Genomic DNA, 21,008 nt, shown 5'->3' with positions numbered 1-21,008 from the left:
TTTTTTTTTTTTTTTTTTTTTTTTTTTTTTTTTTTTTTTTTTTTTTTTTTTTTTTTTTTTTATCGTGTGATTAAATTGGAACTTTTGGAGGACATAAAAACATCAGTTTGGAGTTGCAGCGCTTTGATAATAAATAATGCAAGCTTTATCGTTATATATAATTCAGCAGCCTATATATGTTACAACCTTGTTCTGAATTTCCATTTTTATTGTTAAAAAAAATCAAGTTTTGACCACTGACTAGTATAGGAAGAGGGTGACATTTGTGTTTAACAAGTTATGAACAACTTTTTATCTCTTAAAATCACCCAATATTATTCTTAAAATCTCACAAATTCTCACCAAAATTACAAACAATTTTTTTTCAGAGAAACAGAATAACAAATCTACAAAGGTAACTTAAAAACTCACTCAAATCTTCTAAAATCCAAAATATCATAAATCTCACAAAATCCTTCAAAATCATGATTTGAATAAATTCATTTTGAATCTATAGTTATTCTATAGTTATTTTTTAATTATTTTTTGGATACATTTAATTGAATCTATAGTTATATAGAATATATTACTCATTATTAAATTCAACAAATCCATCTCACACATGTTACCTTTGACTTTTAAGGTTTGTGCATGTGAAACGTTACTTCCACTCGAAATATAAAACGACTAAAAAAACTAATTTGGAGCTTTGTATAATGGATTAATCATTGATGCAAAGTACGACGTGACAACAAGTCAAACTCACAACTTAATCTCCTTTCTCTTTCTTCTACTCTACATTTTGCTGCTCTGTTCACTCTTTCATTCCCGCACAAAGAAGATGAAGTTTGAGGAGCAAGAAAGGGACATACTGTATCAGACAGATGACGAGGAATGCCAAGTCGACGTTTCCTGCAATGACGAAGACGATGATTCCAGTTCATCTTCTTCATTATCCCAGAACGCCCAGAACGATTCGGCTCCATGGCCTCGGAGTTATCGGTAATATCAAAATCCTCTGCTTTTTTCATATCTAAAGAATGCTTGTGAAGGGTTTGTACTTTGTAGTAATAAAGATTATTCCTTTTTGTGGAAAATTCAGACAATCTGTGGATGTCTTGACCGGAGCTACACCTCCTACGATCAGTTTCATCAATCGGAGAGATTCCCAGACATCATTCACCAGCTCTATCGCCTCCTTATACAAGAGACGACAAAACTCTAATCTAAATTCTTTTGCTTCTTCAACAAGCAAACAACCGCTTCTCACCCAGAAAGACGATGATGACTCAGTCGTCAAATCATTCCTTTCATCTCAGCTCAAGTTATCCATCACAGATCTCTCCTACGCAAAACCAGATCTCTGCTCGTTTCCTCAATCTGTTCTCAACGGTAATTAAGACGTTGTTTCTGTATTGGTTCTGTCTCAAAAGGCTTTCACACATATAAGTTCATAACTTTCGGACAGGGCATGAGAATGGTNAATCATCTCAGGTCAAGTTATCCATCACAGATATCTCCTACGCAGAACCAGATCTCTGCTCGTTTCCTCAATCTGTTCTCAACGGTAAGACGTTGTTTCGGTATTAGGTCTGTCTCAAAAGTCTTTCACACATAACTTTTGGACAGGGCAGGAAAATGGTAATTAATTGGTAACCACAACACTTCAGGGATTAGACTCAAACGGTTAAGAGAATACTGTATCATGATTACAAACATGTGTTTTTGCGCAGGAATCAATATCCTATGTGGAGTAGGTCTACTCACGATGCCTTACGGGGTGAAAGAAGGAGGATGGCTTGGGCTTTTTATACTCTTCTTCTTTGGTATCATCACTTGTTACACCTGTATTCTCCTCAAACGATGTCTTGAAAGCTCACCTGGCCTCCATACCTACCCGGACATTGGTCAAGCTGCCTTTGGATTCACCGGCCGCCTCATCATCTCCGTGAGTTATATGTAATTCAATTACATATACACTTAAAAACATCCCCAAACTAAGATTAGGGTTCTTGAGATTTGCAGATACTATTGTATATGGAGTTATACGCAGGTTGTGTGGAGTATATAATCATGATGAGCGATAACTTGTCGAGAATGTTTCCCAACATGTCACTAAACATCGTTGGACTATCTTTAGATTCTTCTCAGATCTTTGCCATATCAGCTACTCTTATTGTTGTTCCGACAGTTTGGCTCAGAGACCTTAGCTTACTCTCCTATCTCTCAGGTTTCATATTTTCTATATAAAATTATTGATCATAAAGCTTTAAGAAATAGCTGGGGGATTAGTTCTGATAAGGTTGTTTAATTCATATGTTCAATCTATTCTCTTAGCCGGAGGGGTCTTCTCTTCGATCATGATGGCTCTTTGTCTCTTCTTGGTCGGGACGGTTGATGAAGTTGGGTTTCGCCCGGGTGGACAAGCTCTTGATCTCGCTAACTTACCCGTTGCGATTGGGATTTACGGGTTTGGGTTCAGCGGTCACGCGGTTTTCCCGAACATTTACTCTTCCATGAAAGAACCATCCAAGTTTCCTTTGGTGGTAGTCATTAGGTAAAAAAACCACTCTTTTGCTTAAGGTTACTTTATAATGGACGTAAATGATGTTAACTCAAAAATTTCAATTCTCGTTTCTGCTTTCGCAGTTTTGGTTTCTGCGTATTCTTGTACATAGTCGTAGCGATCTGTGGCTACAGTATGTTTGGTGAGGCCATTCAATCGCAGTTTACACTAAACATGCCACAACAGTTCACGTCATCCAAGATCGCAGTGTGGTTAGCGGTGAGATATATAACTTTTAAACTCTATAAACATGTTTGTCTCTATGTATTACTAATTAAAATATGATTGCTACTTTTCTACTCATTTTAATTAGGTAATAACACCGATGACCAAATACGCGTTATCTATAACACCGATCGTGCTAAGCTTAGAAGAACTTATGCCGTCATCACGTAAGATGAGATCCTACGGAGTATCTATTTTTCTTAGAACAATTTTAGTTCTCTCAACTTTGGTCGTCGCACTTACACTCCCATTCTTTGGTAAATGCGCTAACATCTTTTTGCATGAAACTATTTACAAATTATTTTTAAAAAAAAAACAATATTTATCTTCGTTTGTTCTAAAATCTTTGCAGCGATCATGGGGGCTTTGATGGGATCATTCCTTGCAATGCTTGTCGTAAGTCTCCTATCATCGATTCATAGGACAACGATATAGGGATAATATGTGCTTGATAAAGATTAAACAAAAAACTACAACGATATAGGGATAATATGTATTTGATCAAGATTAAACAAAAAGCTATATAATATTTCATCAGAGCTTTATTTTTTGTTTGAACTGAATGCAATATTTATTCAAATTAAAAAAAAAAACTGTTTTTACAAATAAACACATTATCAGATTTTTAGCTTTTCAGTTCTTTTAGGCATATTAAAAAGGATTCATATTTTGTTTATCATGCAGGCTTTTATCCTTCCATGTCTTTGTTATCTCAGTATCTTGAAGAGTAGATTGAGTCAGACACAAGTAAGATATATATTAACTTTTTTTTATTTATGTCATAAAGTGGTTATTGTTTTGATTCAGTATATGATTTTCACATGACATGTACATTAATTTTCTCCTAAATTATTTTATTTTTTGACAGATTGGATTATGCGTTTTCATCATAATTGTTGGCGTTGTAAGCGGTTGTTGTGGGACGTACTCCGCTATTGTAAGATTAATAGGAGAATTGAAATGATATGGTACAATGATGAATAATGAACCAACCTAGAATTGTGAAACAATACATGGAAGTAGTAAAGTTTTATTAAATTTAACAGTAATCAAGTTTTGTAATACAGAAGGCTGATTTTGATACATTAATAAAGTTTGTTTTAACTTGTAGTCATCTTTTTCAATGAATGAATTTATGTATGAGTATATAACTAAAAATGCTCACTGGACTCTAATAAGAGATATCATGACGTCTTGTTGCAAGCCATGATTATAGATTCTAGATTTGAACATTAATTACATAGCTAGATAAAATAACAGAAAAGGAGAAAAAAATTTAGATGATTTCTGTCGAAGATCTCTTGAAGTTTGTCGAGAAACTTGGCCTTTAATCTGGAAACTTCGTCATGTTGATGATATTTTGAAAGCCGATTACACAAATAGGCTAATAGCTTTTTAAGTATACAATTCAAGTTAATCGTGTAGTATTTAAAACATAAAGAGTAATTAAATCTTTATTTTATCCTAATGGTCATGGTTAAGAAATCGTCCTTACATCTTGACCTTGTATCTTTCTATAGTTTATCATTACCATTACTTTCCAATTTTTTCACGTCATGGATTGTACAAATATAACACAAATTGCCAAGTACTTGAGGTACTAACTATTAATAGGCATTATGGTTAACACAAAATTTATTTTGGTTAAATTATATTCAAGATAAGTGAAACAATATATAATCTTTTTTTTTGATCAAATTGATTGATTACGTAGGAGAGTTCTATGTTAAATCGTTTTTTACAATTTAAATATTTTAACAAAGCTATTTCTCAATTTCTTGTGATGACATTTCATGAGGACAAGTTTATTAATATCATACATGAACATAGTAATTAATTATTTACATATATCTATACCTTTAATTAAGAAGTCGGTAATTTTTGTGACATTTGTATTATCCCCATATGAGAACAATGGATGGATGTGTCAACATCCAAGTACTAGGCCTTAGACATTAAAGTCGGAAGCCTACTAATGCATCTCTGCCGCCTAACTCACTTTGATCTCACTGAATCTCATGGATTTACTGGGAATTTCTTGGCTGGGTGGGTAAGCTTACACAGTTTCTCAGTTAATAGTGCTAACACCAAAAACATGTTATTATGAATTTTGAAAATTTAGACCATATAGTATTTTATGGATTTTTAGTGCAGTTGTAAACATACATACGCATATATTAATGATTTTTTAGTGTAATGATAGTATAATTGAGGTTGTACTTATATAGGTTTTGTTGTAAGCATGAAAAAAACATTGAATTTTGAATTTAATAATAAAATTGTGTTTTAATTTGTGATTTTTTCATTGAAAAAATATTACATGCGTACCAGTAACTAAAAAAAAAAATGCTCGTGGGATCCTAAGATATATCATGAAGTCTTTCCAAGCCATTAAAACATAGAGATATTTGGCAAAATGATACATTTTTCAAACATAATTAGTAAACACATACATTCACTATTTACAATTGGGAAAAACACATTCACCACTGTTCAGCTATTTCCACATCTATTTTTGCCACGAAGGATTCTACTTAATTACATCATATGTCATTGTTTCCCATTTTTTTTTGATATTTCAAATAATTGTTAATATAATTTTTTTTAGAAAACTTTTTAAAAAAAAATCTATGTTTTTTTTCTTTACAATTTGGTATGAATTTTAATTAATAATTTTTAAATAAATTATATAAATATTTTGTATCCGTACACATTTTTAAGTGTACAGATGTATATACACCTTATTAAGTGTACATATGTCTGTACACATTAATAATGTGTACAAATGTAATTTTTACAAAACCATTGGGATACAGACATCTGAAAACTTAAGAATTAAACAAATTACAAATTCAAAAACCCGTCCTCAGTTCGGATTGCAGGCTGCTAGAAGCCTTTGCCCAATTTTCTTCTGATCTCGATAAAGCTACTCAACCGAAAAAAGGAAAAGATTCTTCAAGAGTTTCGGGGAATCATTTCCTTGTATCTGAGAAGAATTTCCAGATTAATCCGTATCTCTTCATCACATGTCAAGATAAAATATCTTAGGTCTAGGTCACGGCCAAAATAACCGTGAGCAGCTACAATGTTGTAAGTTTCTTTTGTGGGTGTTAGATCCGTACACCTAATTAAATGTACAGATGTCTGTACACACTATTATGTGTACAGATGAAATTTGTTTAATTCTTAGGGTTTCAAATGTCTGTACATATGCTTGTACTGCAATGTTTTTATACAAATTACATCTGTAAAGTTAATAATGTATACAAATATCTGTACACATAATAATGTGTATAGACATCTGTACACATACTAAGGTGTACGGATACAAAAGATTTATATAATATATTTAAAAATTGTTAAATAAAATTCATATTATATTGTAAAAAAAAATGTATTTTTTTGTATCTAAGAAGTTTTCTAAAAATATATTCTATTAACAGTTATTTGAATAATTATGATTGAAGGAAAAAAAAAATTATTTCTTACCCACACACATACCTATTTTTATAATTTTCTCACCAAACCTATGCCCCACTATTTCTCCCTATTTCACAAACTCTCTATTACACAACACCCTATTTTCTAATTTTAAATAGTGAATGTATTAGTTTCCCAATTAAGTTTCTAAAATGTACTAATTTGCTAACAAACCCTAAAACATATCTTAAGCTTGAAGTTCTGATCGGTTAAACGGATAATTAAAAAGTGTGTTAAGAAAGATGTTAATAGAGGACCTTGAGGGTAAAATTTAAAAACTTTGGGGCAAATACGAGAGAATATAAAAATCAAGGGATCATTGTAATTAGGTTGGGGGAGCTTTCGAGTTCGAGAGAGACATCTCCAAAATCGTCGACAACTTCAGACGTACTCCAACAACAACAATAACAATCGAGAAAGCTNAAAAAAAAAAAAAAAGACAAATAATTTTAATTTAAAAATCCACACTCGCCGGAGACGCCGTCGTCTCGACGCCGGTGCTCCAGAAATAAAATTAAAAAAAAATGAAACGGAAAGGAGTTGGATTGTCTCTGCCCGTCACGGTGGTGATGTTGGTGATCGGTTTCATATACTTTTCTTCGGTTTTCACTTTCATCGATCGGTGGTTCAGCCTCACTTCCTCTCCCGGAATCGCTAACGCCGCCGCGTTCACCGCCTTGGCTCTGATGTGTGTCTACAACTACTACGTCGCCGTTTTCAGGGATCCGGATCGGGTTCCACTCAATTACATGCCGGATGTTGAAGATCCGGAGAGTCCTGTTCACGAGATTAAGCGCAAGGTCTCATCTCTTTCTCTTCTATCCATTCTTAGCTCTTTCTCGGTTCTTGAAATTGTCAATTCCAAGATTTGTCAGTATTAGTTTTGGATGTTGTGATCAGTTTTTTTGTTCATTTCAATGTCAGAGAGATTTGCCATTTTCCTCTGCTTTTTGTCCGGTTATAGAAAAATCTAAGAATTCTGTGGGTATCGTTTGTTATTTAATTTCTCAGGATCTGGATTGTCCAATGTTGCGTAGTCGTTTTCTGTATACATCAATTAAATGTTTAGTCTTTGACTATAATGATGGTTCTTGTAGATTGTTGACTCTCTCTTTGAGATATTTTTTTCAAATTTGTTCCTTGCTTCTAGTTATCTTTGGGATTGCATAAAAATTTCATCTTTTGTGCTATATGGATTAGCTAGAGTGGTGATTCTTGTAGTTTGTTTGTTTCTTTAACGTTGTTTTGATGGCATCTGTGATACAATTTTGAGTGTTGAGGTTTTGAGATTTCCATATGTGAGCTCATGTTTTGAGGCTTTGTGATTCAACTTGCAACTCTGTTCTTAGATATTTCTTGGAAAGTCCACTTGTGATGTTTTGTTTTCGCTACTTACTTTGGTTATGTTATTTGCAGGGAGGAGATTTGAGGTACTGTCAAAAGTGTTCACATTTCAAACCTCCGCGAGCTCACCATTGTCGAGTTTGCAAAAGATGTGTGCTTAGAATGGTATGCTCTACTGAACACTTATGTTTCATGCCAAGCTGAACATATAATCGCCCAAACCCATGTGATATTATGTTAAACCAGTCGTCTTTGGTTTGTAGGACCACCATTGTATTTGGATCAACAACTGCGTAGGACACACTAACTACAAGGTCTTCTTTGTCTTTGTTGTCTATGCGGTGACTGCATGTGTATACTCCTTGGTACATTTCCTAACTTCTGTTAGCTCAATGTATCTCTCTCTGTGTTGCTTAGTATATGAGCTTTATATTATATATATATATTCCTTGATTGATTAGGTTTTGCTTGTGGGAAGCCTTACTGTTGAACCTCAAGATGAAGAGGAGGAGATGGGCAGCTATCTAAGAACTATATATGTAATGATTGCAATTGATGTACTGTTTTGAAAACTACCAACAGATATCATTTTTGCTAATGGTTATAGGGTTTCTTTTCAGGTACTTTCAGCTTTTCTTCTTATCCCATTGAGCATCGCATTAGGTGTTCTTCTTGGGTGGCACATCTACCTCATTTTACAAAACAAAACGACTATCGAGGTTGTTCTTTTTTTCTTTTCTCTTGTGTTTTTGTTTTCATTTCTTCAATTGCTAGATTACGGATTTCCTTAGCTCTAGTTTGGCTTTGTTCCTCTGCTAATCATTTTGCGGTAACTGAGCAGTACCATGAAGGAGTGAGAGCTATGTGGTTAGCAGAGAAAGGTGGGCAAGTATATAAGCATCCATATGACATCGGCGCATTTGAAAACCTAACCTTGGTAATAATTCTTATTATTCTTTGGAGGATCAGTATCAGACAAATGTTTATTCTTTCTTAAATTTCACATCTGTTTCTTCTTCAGATTTTGGGTCCGAACATACTTTCTTGGCTCTGCCCTACATCGAGGCATATTGGTTCTGGTCTGCGTTTTCGTACAGCTTTTGATTCAATCCCTGCTTCATCTGAAACAAAATCTTAGCCAAGAACAAATCAGATATTCCCTATTTCTCTGGTGAGTTCCATCGAAAAGGCAGCAGATTTTTAACTTCACAGCACCTTGGCTTGGCCGTATTCAAGCATATTTTAGCCGCCTCAGCTTGGAACCTAAAACTAGCCCCTAGTCAGTAGTAGGCTCTCTGCTTGACAAGAAGGTTCTCTATCTCTCATCATTGTTAACTGGATCAAGAGCATCCGTTTGTGAATTATGGTATTAGTTAGGTATCTTCCCCTGTTTTTTCTTTGGATTCCTCGAAAAGGAAAAGTAAGTTAGGTTGTGCTTGTGGATACAGAACTCAAAAGCTGATTATGCTTATTATACATACCACACTTAACAGGTGAAAAGACATCATTGTAAGATAATTAAAGGCTTTCATATATTCTTAATCAGACAGTTCTCATTCTCAATATGTGTTTAACTGTTTATTTTATAAATTATGGAGAATCATAGCTTGTAAGTTCTTTGTTTACATGAGATATAAGCCAAAAGAGTATTGCAAAGATTCTTGTGACCAGATTGAAAGAAGAAGAATAAAATTAGAGAGGAAGATCAAGCCCTTTCCCAATTTCAACACCAATCAGCTGAAGTATTCCTTTGTTCAGAATCTGGAAGAAAAAGGAAAAAAAAAAGAAAAAGGCATCTCTGTTTAAGTTAATTTTGTCTGATGTATATATAACTTCCATAGCCATTGAAACTCACCAGCTCAACAATGTAGGATCCGATGAGACCGATCATACAAGCTCTAGAGTTCCATATTTCAGCTGTATATGTGAATCCCAGAAACGCTGGCTTGAATCCGGGTTCCTTTTTTGGCACTATCATCTTCATAAAGAGAATTGTGAGAGAAAGGGGAGAACAAAAAAAACAGAACAACTTCAGATATGATATGATGATCAGACGAGAGTGTTTAAGAGACCATATATATTATTAATTTACCCCTTCAGGGAGTTTTGCGGCGCGAACACGGAGAGACGACTGTTTCTGGGGGAACCAGAGAGTTGTTTGGCTCGGACGATGGCCATGAACAGACAATTTCCGAGGAACAGGTAAGAAAGAAGACGACAATGGCGTTGAGCTCGCCATTCTTTTTTTTCTTTAGGCGAAGAGAAAGATGGAAGTTAATTTTGTGGATGTGCTCTGCCTGAAGAATGAAGATGCTTTTATCTGTGTCTGAGTTCGGTTCCATTTACATTGCGCCACGTGTTGTATTCATCGTATTCTGTACTGTAATATTATTAATTTTATATGTAAGATAAATAAGATGGAACTTTGAGTTTTGAGTTTTGTAATAATGGCGGTTGTCGTCTCCATCCAGCGTCCTTATGCAACACCGTTGATCTCTGAAAACCCTAATCCTCTTAAACTTCACCAGAAATCCAGCAATTCTCACCTGAGCTTTTATCATCTTCCTCGGAGAACCAGATTGCAGCTCCGTTGCTTATCTGCAAAATTGACTCCTTCGAATCAAGAACCTGAATCTGCTCAAGGTTTCTCTTCTCAAATTTGGGTGTTTTTGTTTTGTTTCTTTGTCTCTTTTGTAACCAATTTGGTTGGGTTCAGATGGAGAACTTGAGAGTGTGGGAGTCAAAACAGCTTTAGCGGTGCTGAGATTCTACAAGAGTAATAAAAACCCTTCCTTTTTGCAATTCCTCATCTAATTCTGAGATTGTTGTTTCTCGGGTCGTTAATGGCGTTTTCCGGTGGAAATTCAGGAGAGATATCGCCGGTGTTACCTAGAAGCTGCCGTTACGTTCCGACTTGCAGCGAATACTCCATGGATGCTTACAAGAAATATGGATTTCTCAAAGGCACTGTTCTTACCACTTGGCGACTCTGCCGCTGCAATCCTCTTGGTGGTTCTGGATTCGATCCTCCAAGATGGTTTGGTGAGAATGTGATCAATCATCCCCAAGAAGAAGGAGAAGAAGTAGAAGATAACTATGACGACGAGGAGGATTAAAGATAGATTTTTTGAATAGATGTAAGAAAAAACAATGGAAGTTGTAAACTAATACTAGAGAAAGCAAAGGGAAAGCTAGCAGACAATAGAAAAAGTTTGTTGTAACTACGAGGGAATAAGAATTACAACATCTGTTTCCAAAAAGATTTGATCTTTTTTTTGTCTTTTGGCGCGATACATTTTAAGTAGACAGATCTTGGAATTGCCATGGGTTGAACTCGATCGACTTAGCGTCGGTGTTATCTTCAGAGTTATCCCCAGCTGCACGATGTTCTGAGTACTTTCCATTGAATTGGTAAACTTCGAGATCACCCCATGGTGTAGGAGTGACTTCTTCCGTTATATCAAACCATTTTGGAGTAAAGCCTTGTCCTTTCTCTTCACGGGTTCTCTTTTCAGCTCTCTGTCTCTCTTCCATGCTGTATTGCAAAAATGAGGAAGATCGATTAGAAACATCTCGATATACCTGCAATTTCAGGCATCAATTTCAGATTCTTAAGGACAAGTTTTTGTCAACATACCTGCTCTTCTCATAGCCGGATTTGGACATGTCGCCCATCTCGAGTGCATATCTATCAGGGCGTAACCGTGAATCAGATGGCAACAGCTTTTTAGGGGCAGTGTCAAAGCTATTGATCTTGTGAGCAAAGTGTGTGTATTGGTATTTGTCATCCTTTGGAACATCAGCGAGTTTCCATACCTATAAACAAAATATAATATAGCATCAGAATGTCTCATCTTATGGAGATCTTTGCAAATAGGATCTGAGTCAATGACAGAGAGACATTTGGCGAACCTCTTTAAGTTCGGTGCCTGGGAGAGGTTCACCTTCCCCGTCACACGGTTGATAACTCATGGACTCGTTCCATTTTCCAGTCATGAGTATCTTAGGCTCCTCAGAGGCGTTATAGACATATCCATCCACTTCATATCGACCAGATCTGTTCAGACCATGAAAACACATTATTTCAGCTTCAAATGGGACCAACAGGACGATGAGGTTGCAGTGAAGGAAACTTACCCGAACCAGCCACATGGTTGAAAGTAAAGCACAACTTTGTCACCAGTGGTCAGGTTTGTCATGACCATTTCCCCAGGTGAGTCGACCCAAGTTCGTCCAAAGATTAGGTTGTGAACTTTGGTTAGAGGAGGTACCAAGTCAAGAACAACTCCATCTCTTTTCAGTGTCACCCGTGTCCTGCAACATAGATTCATGGCATTTAAGGTTCAGAGTAATGTACAAATGAAGAATCTGAATTAAGTATATATAGTTTAGTTGCAGCCTGTACTGTGGTTTCGCAGTATTACCTTCCTACCGGGTAAACATCAATGGAATTTCCCAGAAATTTTGTTTTCAGTTTTGAAGTACAATCATACGTAAAATGCTCATTTTCAGCATGACCAGCACTCATTGGTGGGTGATGGCTGACCTGAGAACAAGATCATTGGTATCAACAATCTGGGAGAAGTTGGGAACTAAAAGAACGTTGAGAATTATTTGAGTTCTAAAAGAAATGGGCCAAGACCTGTTCAGAAATGAAGTTAACACCATTGTAATTAGCCATCTCATAAGTCTCACCGAGGATTGGATTGAATGGTTTCCAGGTACGTTGGAAAGCATAATACACAGATATAGCCCAAGATGCTGTTAAAGATCAACTACAATTTAGCCATACAGGACAGATACTGATCATAGAAGAAATCAATGAGGAGAAAATATACTTACATGCATAGACCATGCGCATATAAGGGTCCTCAGTTTTGTCAGCCATGTCTAACAGATGCGAGTATTCCATCAACTATCAAAAACAGAGCACATATCATTGGCATCAGAGAATTACAAAGCTAACAGAGAGGAACAACTAATAAGATGTCTCTTCATAAGCACAAACCTCTGCCATTTTCTGGAGCATCGTCATTGGTTCAAAAATAATCACAGGAAGGGTCACCATTGATGTAACATCTGATCCTATATACTTCTGCATCATCTTCCAATAGCCATCACGATCCTGAGAATTGTGTATGTTTCTCAGATGATTAGAATAACAAACATGACAACAACAATAACAACAGTAAATGAAGAAGTGTATGTATATACCTCTTGCTTCCATCTTCCTCTGCTTGCTTCCTCCGCTGCATCATCAGTACTTCCTTCGGGATTGATAACTTCAAGTCCCTCATAAGGAACCAAACTGAGAAGCAAATCAAAACACAACGATGATTCGTTCAAAAGGGCTAAACTTTAAGCAAAAAATGCCAGTTTAGAAGTGAATCAAAACTCTCCAACAACAGTGTGAATCAATCTCTAGTCTAACATCAATTCCAAATGAGTATACTTGGCAGATATTAAATTTTAACGCTAGAAGAAGATCTGAACATAGGAGACACCAAATCCTAACAGGTTGATTATAAAGATTCCAGTTTTTGAAATCCACATGACATAACGAATAGAGCAGAGTGGCAGATCCGGGTTTAAGAAAAGGGATCTCAAAAACCTCACCCATTAACTGATTTGGTCATAACAGATCCCAAATTGGAGATAGAGGAAGCAAGGGAAGCGAAGAAACCACTTCCTCCGCCGCCGCCACCGGCTTTTTTAGGATCATTAGAAGCCATTCTCCCCGGCCGCGGATCAGCCTACACTACGAGCTCCGGCAAAGAACAAATCGAGAATGTGAGCGAGAGAGAGTATAGGCGTCAGTTGATATCAAATTGGGTTTGTTTAAGAACGCGGAAAAATAAAAATAAAAAAAGCAAAGAGAAGAGATTCGTCAATAATGGAAGACCAGCGATGGAGACGATGAAGGCAGAGGATTTAGGATCGTGTGCGCTGGGACCTGCCTGGTCTTCGTTGTCACCCTTCTTTTAAATTATTTCAAACCGGTTCGATTAACTAACTAAAGCAACTCAAATTCAATTTTAAAAAGTCCAAACCGTCCGGTTCAAATTGATTTGTTGGTTTGTCGCCTTCTCATTCTCGGTTTGGCACTACAAATTATCAAATTTAGATCCAAACCGGAACTCGATACAGGTTTATCATCAAACCAGGACGTCATTAATTAAGGAATGTCGTCATTGATGGCGTCACCAAGTCCAAGTGCAGCCTCCTCCTTCAAAATTGAACTCTCGCTCTTTTCACTGCCATCATCAACGTTGGAATCGTCACTGAATGGCTGGTTTAGTTAAGCATCGATCTAGTTATATTTATCATGAGGATGGGTCGGGACCATGTCTCATCAGTTTACATATATTATCATGAAAGATTACGGAATCTTTTTTCGGTTCCAACGACTTAAAAGTACATATAGTTTTGACTTAATACATAAATATTGTACTTATTTTTGTTTATTATCATCATGAACTGAACGTAATTCTAGTATAAATGCAATCTTGACTGTTAGAATACCATTCGAATTCGTTTTCGGAATTAGAAAAGCATAAACCTTTGTTTATGTTGTTTTGGTCAACTTTGTCGATTGATCGTTTATAAGTTTGCTAGCAAACGTTCATTATATGATTTAAGCCTATATTGAATTATTGATAACATCTGTTAAGATGTTGAGGACCAGTGATCTCGAAATATATATAACAGTCAAAATGAGTTTTTTTTTTTTTGAAAAAATCAAAATGAGTTATCTGGAAAGAATTACTCAAGATCTCGGGATTAGTACAATCTATAACGTCAATGATAACATTGTATTTCTCAGTGAACAGATTGAATAATACTAGTAGTAGCTAACTACCATTGATTGAATTAAGTTAAACTTATTCATTTTCCATTAACAAGTATAAAGCAGACATCAAATATATATATATTTCTATATATATGTTTGTTTGGACGTGTATGTCATTTACAAAGATTGTTGGTGAAATTAACCCAAATTAACAAGGAAACAAATATCAATATACAACAATGATAAGGTAGCAATAATAAGGTATACCTTCGATACAATCTGAGCCACGAATCCATTTGTAATAGACGGATTCGAGAGTATGATGTTTCAGAGTTGTTTTTCTTTCTCTTTATACAATGCAATCATGAATATATGATTTGGATCATTCGGAGATTACGTTATCTTTTTCTCCACGACGCTTTGGCCTAACCGAAGCTCGAGATCCAATCCTTCAATCTCACGATGATGACTCGAACTCGAACCATCTTTGCTAACCTCCATGACCTTTCCGTGATCATTAGTACCAAACTTGCTTTCTTGTACCCAAAACCCTAGTTTTCGATTAGGACTTATATCTCTGTCAACATCTTGGTCTTGATCATCACATGTTAAAGCTTCTTCTTGTTGTCGTTCATTGAGGTCTAGAGAGACAACTTCTGATGAATCACTCTCGGCGACCACATCATCCTTATTATCTTCCATAAGCTTTTGTCTGAGTTTAGCTCTGTCTCTTCTGTGGATGTTCATATGCCCTCCTAGAGCTTGAGCATTTGAGAAGCCTCTTATGCAGAAACTGCATATGTAAGATCTTGACTGGTTCAGGGAATCATCAACGCTTTGATGACTGTTTCTCGATATGCTGTCTGTACAATCGTCTAGGGCTTTAGGGTTTTTGATGTTTTCCATATAATATTTGGGATTTGTCCCGTAGAATACAAGGAAAGATGATCAAAGATTGTGAAAATTTAGCATAAAGAGAAGGAAGAAGAGAAGAAAAGAGAGTGTATTCCATCAAAGAAATGAAATGGTCAACTCGAGCTTCTTTATTTGTTTTATGAAAATAGTTAATTAATCAACACATATATTTATAATCAAAATCTACCACCAAGACAAAACAAGAAAAGTGAAAAACAACTGTTTCAATGTCATTACATGAATAACTTAGTTGTTTATAATTAAAAAATAATAATTTGCACCGATCGATAAAATAAAAATCTTAAAAACACATTATCGCAACTAACAATACAAAAATAAAAATCTACACAATTTTGTCTATACAGTTTTGTTGACATGAAACTACTTCTATTTTTCTGATTCAGTTTTCTTATAGAGAATATTCGGATACGTAACATTAAGAATAGTTGCAACTATCTACTTGCAAGTGTGGTTGTTATAACTTATAAAAGACCGTTCTTGTAGCCGGATTATCTATATCAAAGCTCAAACTAATTCCATAACTAAATTTCAAGAAAAACAATTTTTTTTCTTGAATTAGTCCTTGTTTATACGTGTATGATCCTGTGAGGGATATATCTTCTACCTCACTAAAACAATGGAAACGGCACAGTTTTCAAACAATATTCCAAAATGGTTTCATGTAAATATATGAATTTTAATATATATGTATATTAATTTAACTATTTAATTTGAACTTCTTTTAAGATCGACGTAATTAGTAGTATATGGTCAACAAAATATATAATTCATACTCGAGAAATATAAGTCTAATACCCATCTATATAAAAGATAAGAAAAATTACCCTATGTATATGCTAACCACTTATATATGACAAGAAGTCAAGAACAAAGATCAGCAGCCTTTGAAGTTTCAACTTTAGCAAAACGACACAATTAACTTCAATGCTTAAATGTATTTAATCATTTCTATTTATTTCAAGAAAATTGACTAATATTGGTTTTAATTACCTTTTGCTCTCAATAAGTAGTTTTTAAGTATTTATTAGTTTTGTTAAATTAAAAAATAATAGATACGCAGTTGACAAAAATGATCCAACACAGCATTTTGGCGTTTTGTTTTTGTCTTTGCGCAATTAGTAGTTTGATACACATCATCATCTTTGTTTTTGTTATTAGCATTATTTTAACATGTGCTTTTCCTGAAATTATCAACAATTATACCAGTATTGGACATCTATGAGAAGTGAATTAATCAACAAAATCGAAAAAATATTCAAATATTTAAAGCGATCCAGAGTACTTTTGAATTTGTATGTACATGTACATCATATTTACTATATAACTTTAAATATGTGTTTTCTTGCAATGAGTCACCTAAGTTTAATAACTGAATAAACACAGTTAGTTTAACTGAATAGTATAACCAAAATGTCAAATCACAAGTCCAAACATATATGTCAAAAGCAATGAACGATCTTTGATCGACAGATAAAACTATGTTGTGAACTTGTGATCATTTCTATTCTATCACTATTTGTATATAGATTAGACATATAAATATAGTATTAGTTAGAGTTACTTGTTTAAGTGTAAATACAAGTTATATAACTGATTCAAAGATACACGAGAGTCGTTGCCATTAACTGAACTTTTCTAAAAAAAAAATTAGTACGTTGACAAAAAGAACTTAAATTAATATGAAATAATCACACAAGTCACATAATTATTTAGAATGTGATAGTAAATATTACATAGCTCAACTTATACTATATTCTGAGTTTACATGGGGTAAAATTGCAGAAAATTAAAGATTATGATAGTGATGACCTACTTTTAGTGAACCAACAAGTAGGTAGTAGTAATTTAGGGATTTATTGGTAGATGGATTTAAAATAATATAGAAGTAAATCTATTGTTTTATTTTTATATATTGCTATAGTGTTTTGGTCGGCATTTATATTAAACATGGAGAATAGCACTGTCCACTTCTTACCATCTCCGTCTCATCTCTCATGTATGGTTTGCAAAATAAAATTATTTATTAATACGAATGTGGTTATCTTTAGCGTTCAATGTTGATGACTAACTAATTACAACTAAAACTCCTAGCCGTCGTAAACTGTGATTAGACAAAAAAGATTGGTAGTATATAGTAATCCATGCATATGCACGTGCGAGGTAATCAGGTAGCATAATAAATATATATACTAATAAGTTGAATGTGTATTACCTCTTGATACAAATGATGTTAAATTTAAAAGGAAAAGAGAGAAAACAAAAAACTAACCTCTTGATGATGGTAATCGTGTATCCGCGTGTGTACGTATTGTGAGTAAGGACGAGGTAATCCGCATCCCGAGGACTAAAAGTTATACTAACTCATAAGCATAGTAAGTTAACTAAGCTTTAAACCTCAGGATGCAGATTACCCGATCCTTACCAATACTCATCATCTTCAGTTCTTCACCTCAGGATGCAAGTTCTTGCTTGATCATGGTTTATGATTTATGTATGGTTGTTCTTCTTGTTGTTTTTTATAATTTGGTGAGAAGTCACTAGGGAAACGTGAGAATTTATAAGCCTCGTGAGGCTAAATAGTAATGAGAAGATGCTTATTCGAAAGGTTTAATGCTCTGAGAATATATGCTTGGAAAACAAAATCTTATTGTTCATGTTTTATTTGTGCATCCGTATGTTATGTCTAATTGGCTTTTTTTTTTGTTTATATGATCGCATGTATTAGCTTTTGTTCTATATTCATCTTTAGAACTATACATATTTATAGGATCGATGTGAATGTATTTGTACTCTAAACTTTATGGTGTTCTGTAACAAATAGTTTTAATTGCTGGTGAATTTCTAAAATATCGAAACTGAAATTTATCTTGAGGCGCATGCACTTACAACGTGTATATGCGCGCGCGGTGTAGTTTGGATACGGAACATATTCTTCATTTCCATCCTGTTTAGACATGATGATCATGATCGAGACTCCTCAGGATATCTCTTCAAGAAATTTAAGCAATATAATTGAATGCCGGTGTGAAATTCATGGACCTGAATCCATACTAGTTTATAGACTTGCATGCAACTATATTGTATACATATATTGCAATTACGAATCGTTTGTTTATGTCAGACAAATCTAACAGAACCAGATTACAACCACACCATTCGCACAGAGTGTTTTCTGCGTAAGCACTAGGCATATAGAGCGTTAAAAGGTAAAATTAGTGAGTATGAGACATCAAAATCATTAANATATTTATAATCAAAATCTACCACCAAGACAAAACAAGAAAAGTGAAAAACAACTGTTTCAATGTCATTACATGAATAACTTAGTTGTTTATAATTAAAAAATAATAATTTGCACCGATCGATAAAATAAAAATCTTAAAAACACATTATCGCAACTAACAATACAAAAATAAAAATCTACACAATTTTGTCTATACAGTTTTGTTGACATGAAACTACTTCTATTTTTCTGATTCAGTTTTCTTATAGAGAATATTCGGATACGTAACATTAAGAATAGTTGCAACTATCTACTTGCAAGTGTGGTTGTTATAACTTATAAAAGACCGTTCTTGTAGCCGGATTATCTATATCAAAGCTCAAACTAATTCCATAACTAAATTTCAAGAAAAACAATTTTTTTTCTTGAATTAGTCCTTGTTTATACGTGTATGATCCTGTGAGGGATATATCTTCTACCTCACTAAAACAATGGAAACGGCACAGTTTTCAAACAATATTCCAAAATGGTTTCATGTAAATATATGAATTTTAATATATATGTATATTAATTTAACTATTTAATTTGAACTTCTTTTAAGATCGACGTAATTAGTAGTATATGGTCAACAAAATATATAATTCATACTCGAGAAATATAAGTCTAATACCCATCTATATAAAAGATAAGAAAAATTACCCTATGTATATGCTAACCACTTATATATGACAAGAAGTCAAGAACAAAGATCAGCAGCCTTTGAAGTTTCAACTTTAGCAAAACGACACAATTAACTTCAATGCTTAAATGTATTTAATCATTTCTATTTATTTCAAGAAAATTGACTAATATTGGTTTTAATTACCTTTTGCTCTCAATAAGTAGTTTTTAAGTATTTATTAGTTTTGTTAAATTAAAAAATAATAGATACGCAGTTGACAAAAATGATCCAACACAGCATTTTGGCGTTTTGTTTTTGTCTTTGCGCAATTAGTAGTTTGATACACATCATCATCTTTGTTTTTGTTATTAGCATTATTTTAACATGTGCTTTTCCTGAAATTATCAACAATTATACCAGTATTGGACATCTATGAGAAGTGAATTAATCAACAAAATCGAAAAAATATTCAAATATTTAAAGCGATCCAGAGTACTTTTGAATTTGTATGTACATGTACATCATATTTACTATATAACTTTAAATATGTGTTTTCTTGCAATGAGTCACCTAAGTTTAATAACTGAATAAACACAGTTAGTTTAACTGAATAGTATAACCAAAATGTCAAATCACAAGTCCAAACATATATGTCAAAAGCAATGAACGATCTTTGATCGACAGATAAAACTATGTTGTGAACTTGTGATCATTTCTATTCTATCACTATTTGTATATAGATTAGACATATAAATATAGTATTAGTTAGAGTTACTTGTTTAAGTGTAAATACAAGTTATATAACTGATTCAAAGATACACGAGAGTCGTTGCCATTAACTGAACTTTTCTAAAAAAAAAATTAGTACGTTGACAAAAAGAACTTAAATTAATATGAAATAATCACACAAGTCACATAATTATTTAGAATGTGATAGTAAATATTACATAGCTCAACTTATACTATATTCTGAGTTTACATGGGGTAAAATTGCAGAAAATTAAAGATTATGATAGTGATGACCTACTTTTAGTGAACCAACAAGTAGGTAGTAGTAATTTAGGGATTTATTGGTAGATGGATTTAAAATAATATAGAAGTAAATCTATTGTTTTATTTTTATATATTGCTATAGTGTTTTGGTCGGCATTTATATTAAACATGGAGAATAGCACTGTCCACTTCTTACCATCTCCGTCTCATCTCTCATGTATGGTTTGCAAAATAAAATTATTTATTAATACGAATGTGGTTATCTTTAGCGTTCAATGTTGATGACTAACTAATTACAACTAAAACTCCTAGCCGTCGTAAACTGTGATTAGACAAAAAAGATTGGTAGTATATAGTAATCCATGCATATGCACGTGCGAGGTAATCAGGTAGCATAATAAATATATATACTAATAAGTTGAATGTGTATTACCTCTTGATACAAATGATGTTAAATTTAAAAGGAAAAGAGAGAAAACAAAAAACTAACCTCTTGATGATGGTAATCGTGTATCCGCGTGTGTACGTATTGTGAGTAAGGACGAGGTAATCCGCATCCCGAGGACTAAAAGTTATACTAACTCATAAGCATAGTAAGTTAACTAAGCTTTAAACCTCAGGATGCAGATTACCCGATCCTTACCAATACTCATCATCTTCAGTTCTTCACCTCAGGATGCAAGTTCTTGCTTGATCATGGTTTATGATTTATGTATGGTTGTTCTTCTTGTTGTTTTTTATAATTTGGTGAGAAGTCACTAGGGAAACGTGAGAATTTATAAGCCTCGTGAGGCTAAATAGTAATGAGAAG

At 34.0% G+C, this 21,008-nt stretch overlaps 6 protein-coding genes across 6 annotated transcripts; 3 read left to right on the top strand and 3 right to left on the bottom strand.

Annotated features, from left to right (window-relative positions):
• Window positions 753-3,854, top strand: LOC104764629 (vacuolar amino acid transporter 1-like). The gene is made up of 10 exons (XM_010488197.1): window positions 753-981; window positions 1,082-1,371; window positions 1,713-1,927; window positions 2,005-2,209; window positions 2,317-2,536; window positions 2,629-2,764; window positions 2,859-3,027; window positions 3,123-3,166; window positions 3,455-3,517; window positions 3,639-3,854. The coding sequence occupies exons 1-10, from the start codon at window positions 821-823 to the stop codon at window positions 3,732-3,734; spliced, it is 1,599 nt and encodes a 532-aa protein (XP_010486499.1). The 5' UTR covers window positions 753-820; the 3' UTR covers window positions 3,735-3,854.
• LOC104764626 (probable protein S-acyltransferase 16) lies at window positions 6,561-9,157 on the top strand. The gene is made up of 7 exons (XM_010488194.2): window positions 6,561-7,050; window positions 7,667-7,759; window positions 7,858-7,959; window positions 8,056-8,133; window positions 8,215-8,313; window positions 8,436-8,531; window positions 8,616-9,157. The coding sequence occupies exons 1-7, from the start codon at window positions 6,775-6,777 to the stop codon at window positions 8,730-8,732; spliced, it is 861 nt and encodes a 286-aa protein (XP_010486496.1). The 5' UTR covers window positions 6,561-6,774; the 3' UTR covers window positions 8,733-9,157.
• Window positions 9,160-9,862, bottom strand: LOC104764627 (light-harvesting complex-like protein OHP1, chloroplastic). The gene is made up of 3 exons (XM_010488195.2): window positions 9,687-9,862; window positions 9,450-9,572; window positions 9,160-9,355 (listed from the first exon to the last, which is right to left on the bottom strand). Exons 1-3 carry the CDS (start codon window positions 9,831-9,833, stop codon window positions 9,287-9,289), a joined length of 339 nt encoding a protein of 112 aa, XP_010486497.1. The 5' UTR covers window positions 9,834-9,862; the 3' UTR covers window positions 9,160-9,286.
• Window positions 9,966-10,856, top strand: LOC104764624 (UPF0161 protein At3g09310-like). Its single transcript, XM_010488192.2, has 3 exons — window positions 9,966-10,237; window positions 10,311-10,370; window positions 10,463-10,856. The coding sequence occupies exons 1-3, from the start codon at window positions 10,042-10,044 to the stop codon at window positions 10,708-10,710; spliced, it is 504 nt and encodes a 167-aa protein (XP_010486494.1). The 5' UTR covers window positions 9,966-10,041; the 3' UTR covers window positions 10,711-10,856.
• LOC104764625 (oxysterol-binding protein-related protein 3B) lies at window positions 10,748-13,565 on the bottom strand. The gene is made up of 10 exons (XM_010488193.2): window positions 13,211-13,565; window positions 12,809-12,902; window positions 12,603-12,719; window positions 12,437-12,509; window positions 12,237-12,355; window positions 12,019-12,140; window positions 11,732-11,908; window positions 11,507-11,651; window positions 11,232-11,410; window positions 10,748-11,129 (listed from the first exon to the last, which is right to left on the bottom strand). Exons 1-10 carry the CDS (start codon window positions 13,324-13,326, stop codon window positions 10,892-10,894), a joined length of 1,380 nt encoding a protein of 459 aa, XP_010486495.1. The 5' UTR covers window positions 13,327-13,565; the 3' UTR covers window positions 10,748-10,891.
• On the bottom strand, window positions 14,465-15,416 carry LOC104764623 (transcriptional regulator TAC1-like). Its single transcript, XM_010488191.1, has one exon. It carries the CDS (start codon window positions 15,288-15,290, stop codon window positions 14,778-14,780), a length of 513 nt encoding a protein of 170 aa, XP_010486493.1. The 5' UTR covers window positions 15,291-15,416; the 3' UTR covers window positions 14,465-14,777.

Source organism: Camelina sativa, chromosome 19 (assembly GCF_000633955.1).
Source record: "Camelina sativa cultivar DH55 chromosome 19, Cs, whole genome shotgun sequence".
NCBI classification, from domain to species: Eukaryota; Viridiplantae; Streptophyta; class Magnoliopsida; order Brassicales; family Brassicaceae; genus Camelina; species Camelina sativa.
The sequence above is the reverse complement of the archived record's forward strand: the minus strand, read 5'-3'. Positions and strand labels throughout refer to the sequence as shown.

Coding starts and splice junctions, on each gene's coding strand:
- LOC104764629 (XM_010488197.1), top strand. CDS start 821: ATGAAGTTTGAGGAGCAAGAAAGGGACATACTGTATCAGACAGATGAC. Junction 3,028..3,122: donor ACTTACACTCCCATTCTTTG/GTAAATGCGCTA, acceptor AAATCTTTGCAG/CGATCATGGGGGCTTTGATG. Junction 3,518..3,638: donor GTAGATTGAGTCAGACACAA/GTAAGATATATA, acceptor ATTTTTTGACAG/ATTGGATTATGCGTTTTCAT.
- LOC104764626 (XM_010488194.2), top strand. CDS start 6,775: ATGAAACGGAAAGGAGTTGGATTGTCTCTGCCCGTCACGGTGGTGATG. Junction 7,051..7,666: donor TTCACGAGATTAAGCGCAAG/GTCTCATCTCTT, acceptor TGTTATTTGCAG/GGAGGAGATTTGAGGTACTG. Junction 7,760..7,857: donor AAAGATGTGTGCTTAGAATG/GTATGCTCTACT, acceptor TTTGGTTTGTAG/GACCACCATTGTATTTGGAT.
- LOC104764627 (XM_010488195.2), bottom strand. CDS start 9,833: ATGGCGAGCTCAACGCCATTGTCGTCTTCTTTCTTACCTGTTCCTCGG. Junction 9,573..9,686: donor CCGCAAAACTCCCTGAAGGG/GTAAATTAATAA, acceptor CTCTTTATGAAG/ATGATAGTGCCAAAAAAGGA. Junction 9,356..9,449: donor GATCCTACATTGTTGAGCTG/GTGAGTTTCAAT, acceptor TTTTTCTTCCAG/ATTCTGAACAAAGGAATACT.
- LOC104764624 (XM_010488192.2), top strand. CDS start 10,042: ATGGCGGTTGTCGTCTCCATCCAGCGTCCTTATGCAACACCGTTGATC. Junction 10,238..10,310: donor AGAACCTGAATCTGCTCAAG/GTTTCTCTTCTC, acceptor GGTTGGGTTCAG/ATGGAGAACTTGAGAGTGTG. Junction 10,371..10,462: donor GGTGCTGAGATTCTACAAGA/GTAATAAAAACC, acceptor GTGGAAATTCAG/GAGAGATATCGCCGGTGTTA.
- LOC104764625 (XM_010488193.2), bottom strand. CDS start 13,326: ATGGCTTCTAATGATCCTAAAAAAGCCGGTGGCGGCGGCGGAGGAAGT. Junction 12,903..13,210: donor ATGACCAAATCAGTTAATGG/GTGAGGTTTTTG, acceptor TTTGCTTCTCAG/TTTGGTTCCTTATGAGGGAC. Junction 11,652..11,731: donor CAACCATGTGGCTGGTTCGG/GTAAGTTTCCTT, acceptor TGGTCTGAACAG/ATCTGGTCGATATGAAGTGG.
- LOC104764623 (XM_010488191.1), bottom strand. CDS start 15,290: ATGGAAAACATCAAAAACCCTAAAGCCCTAGACGATTGTACAGACAGC.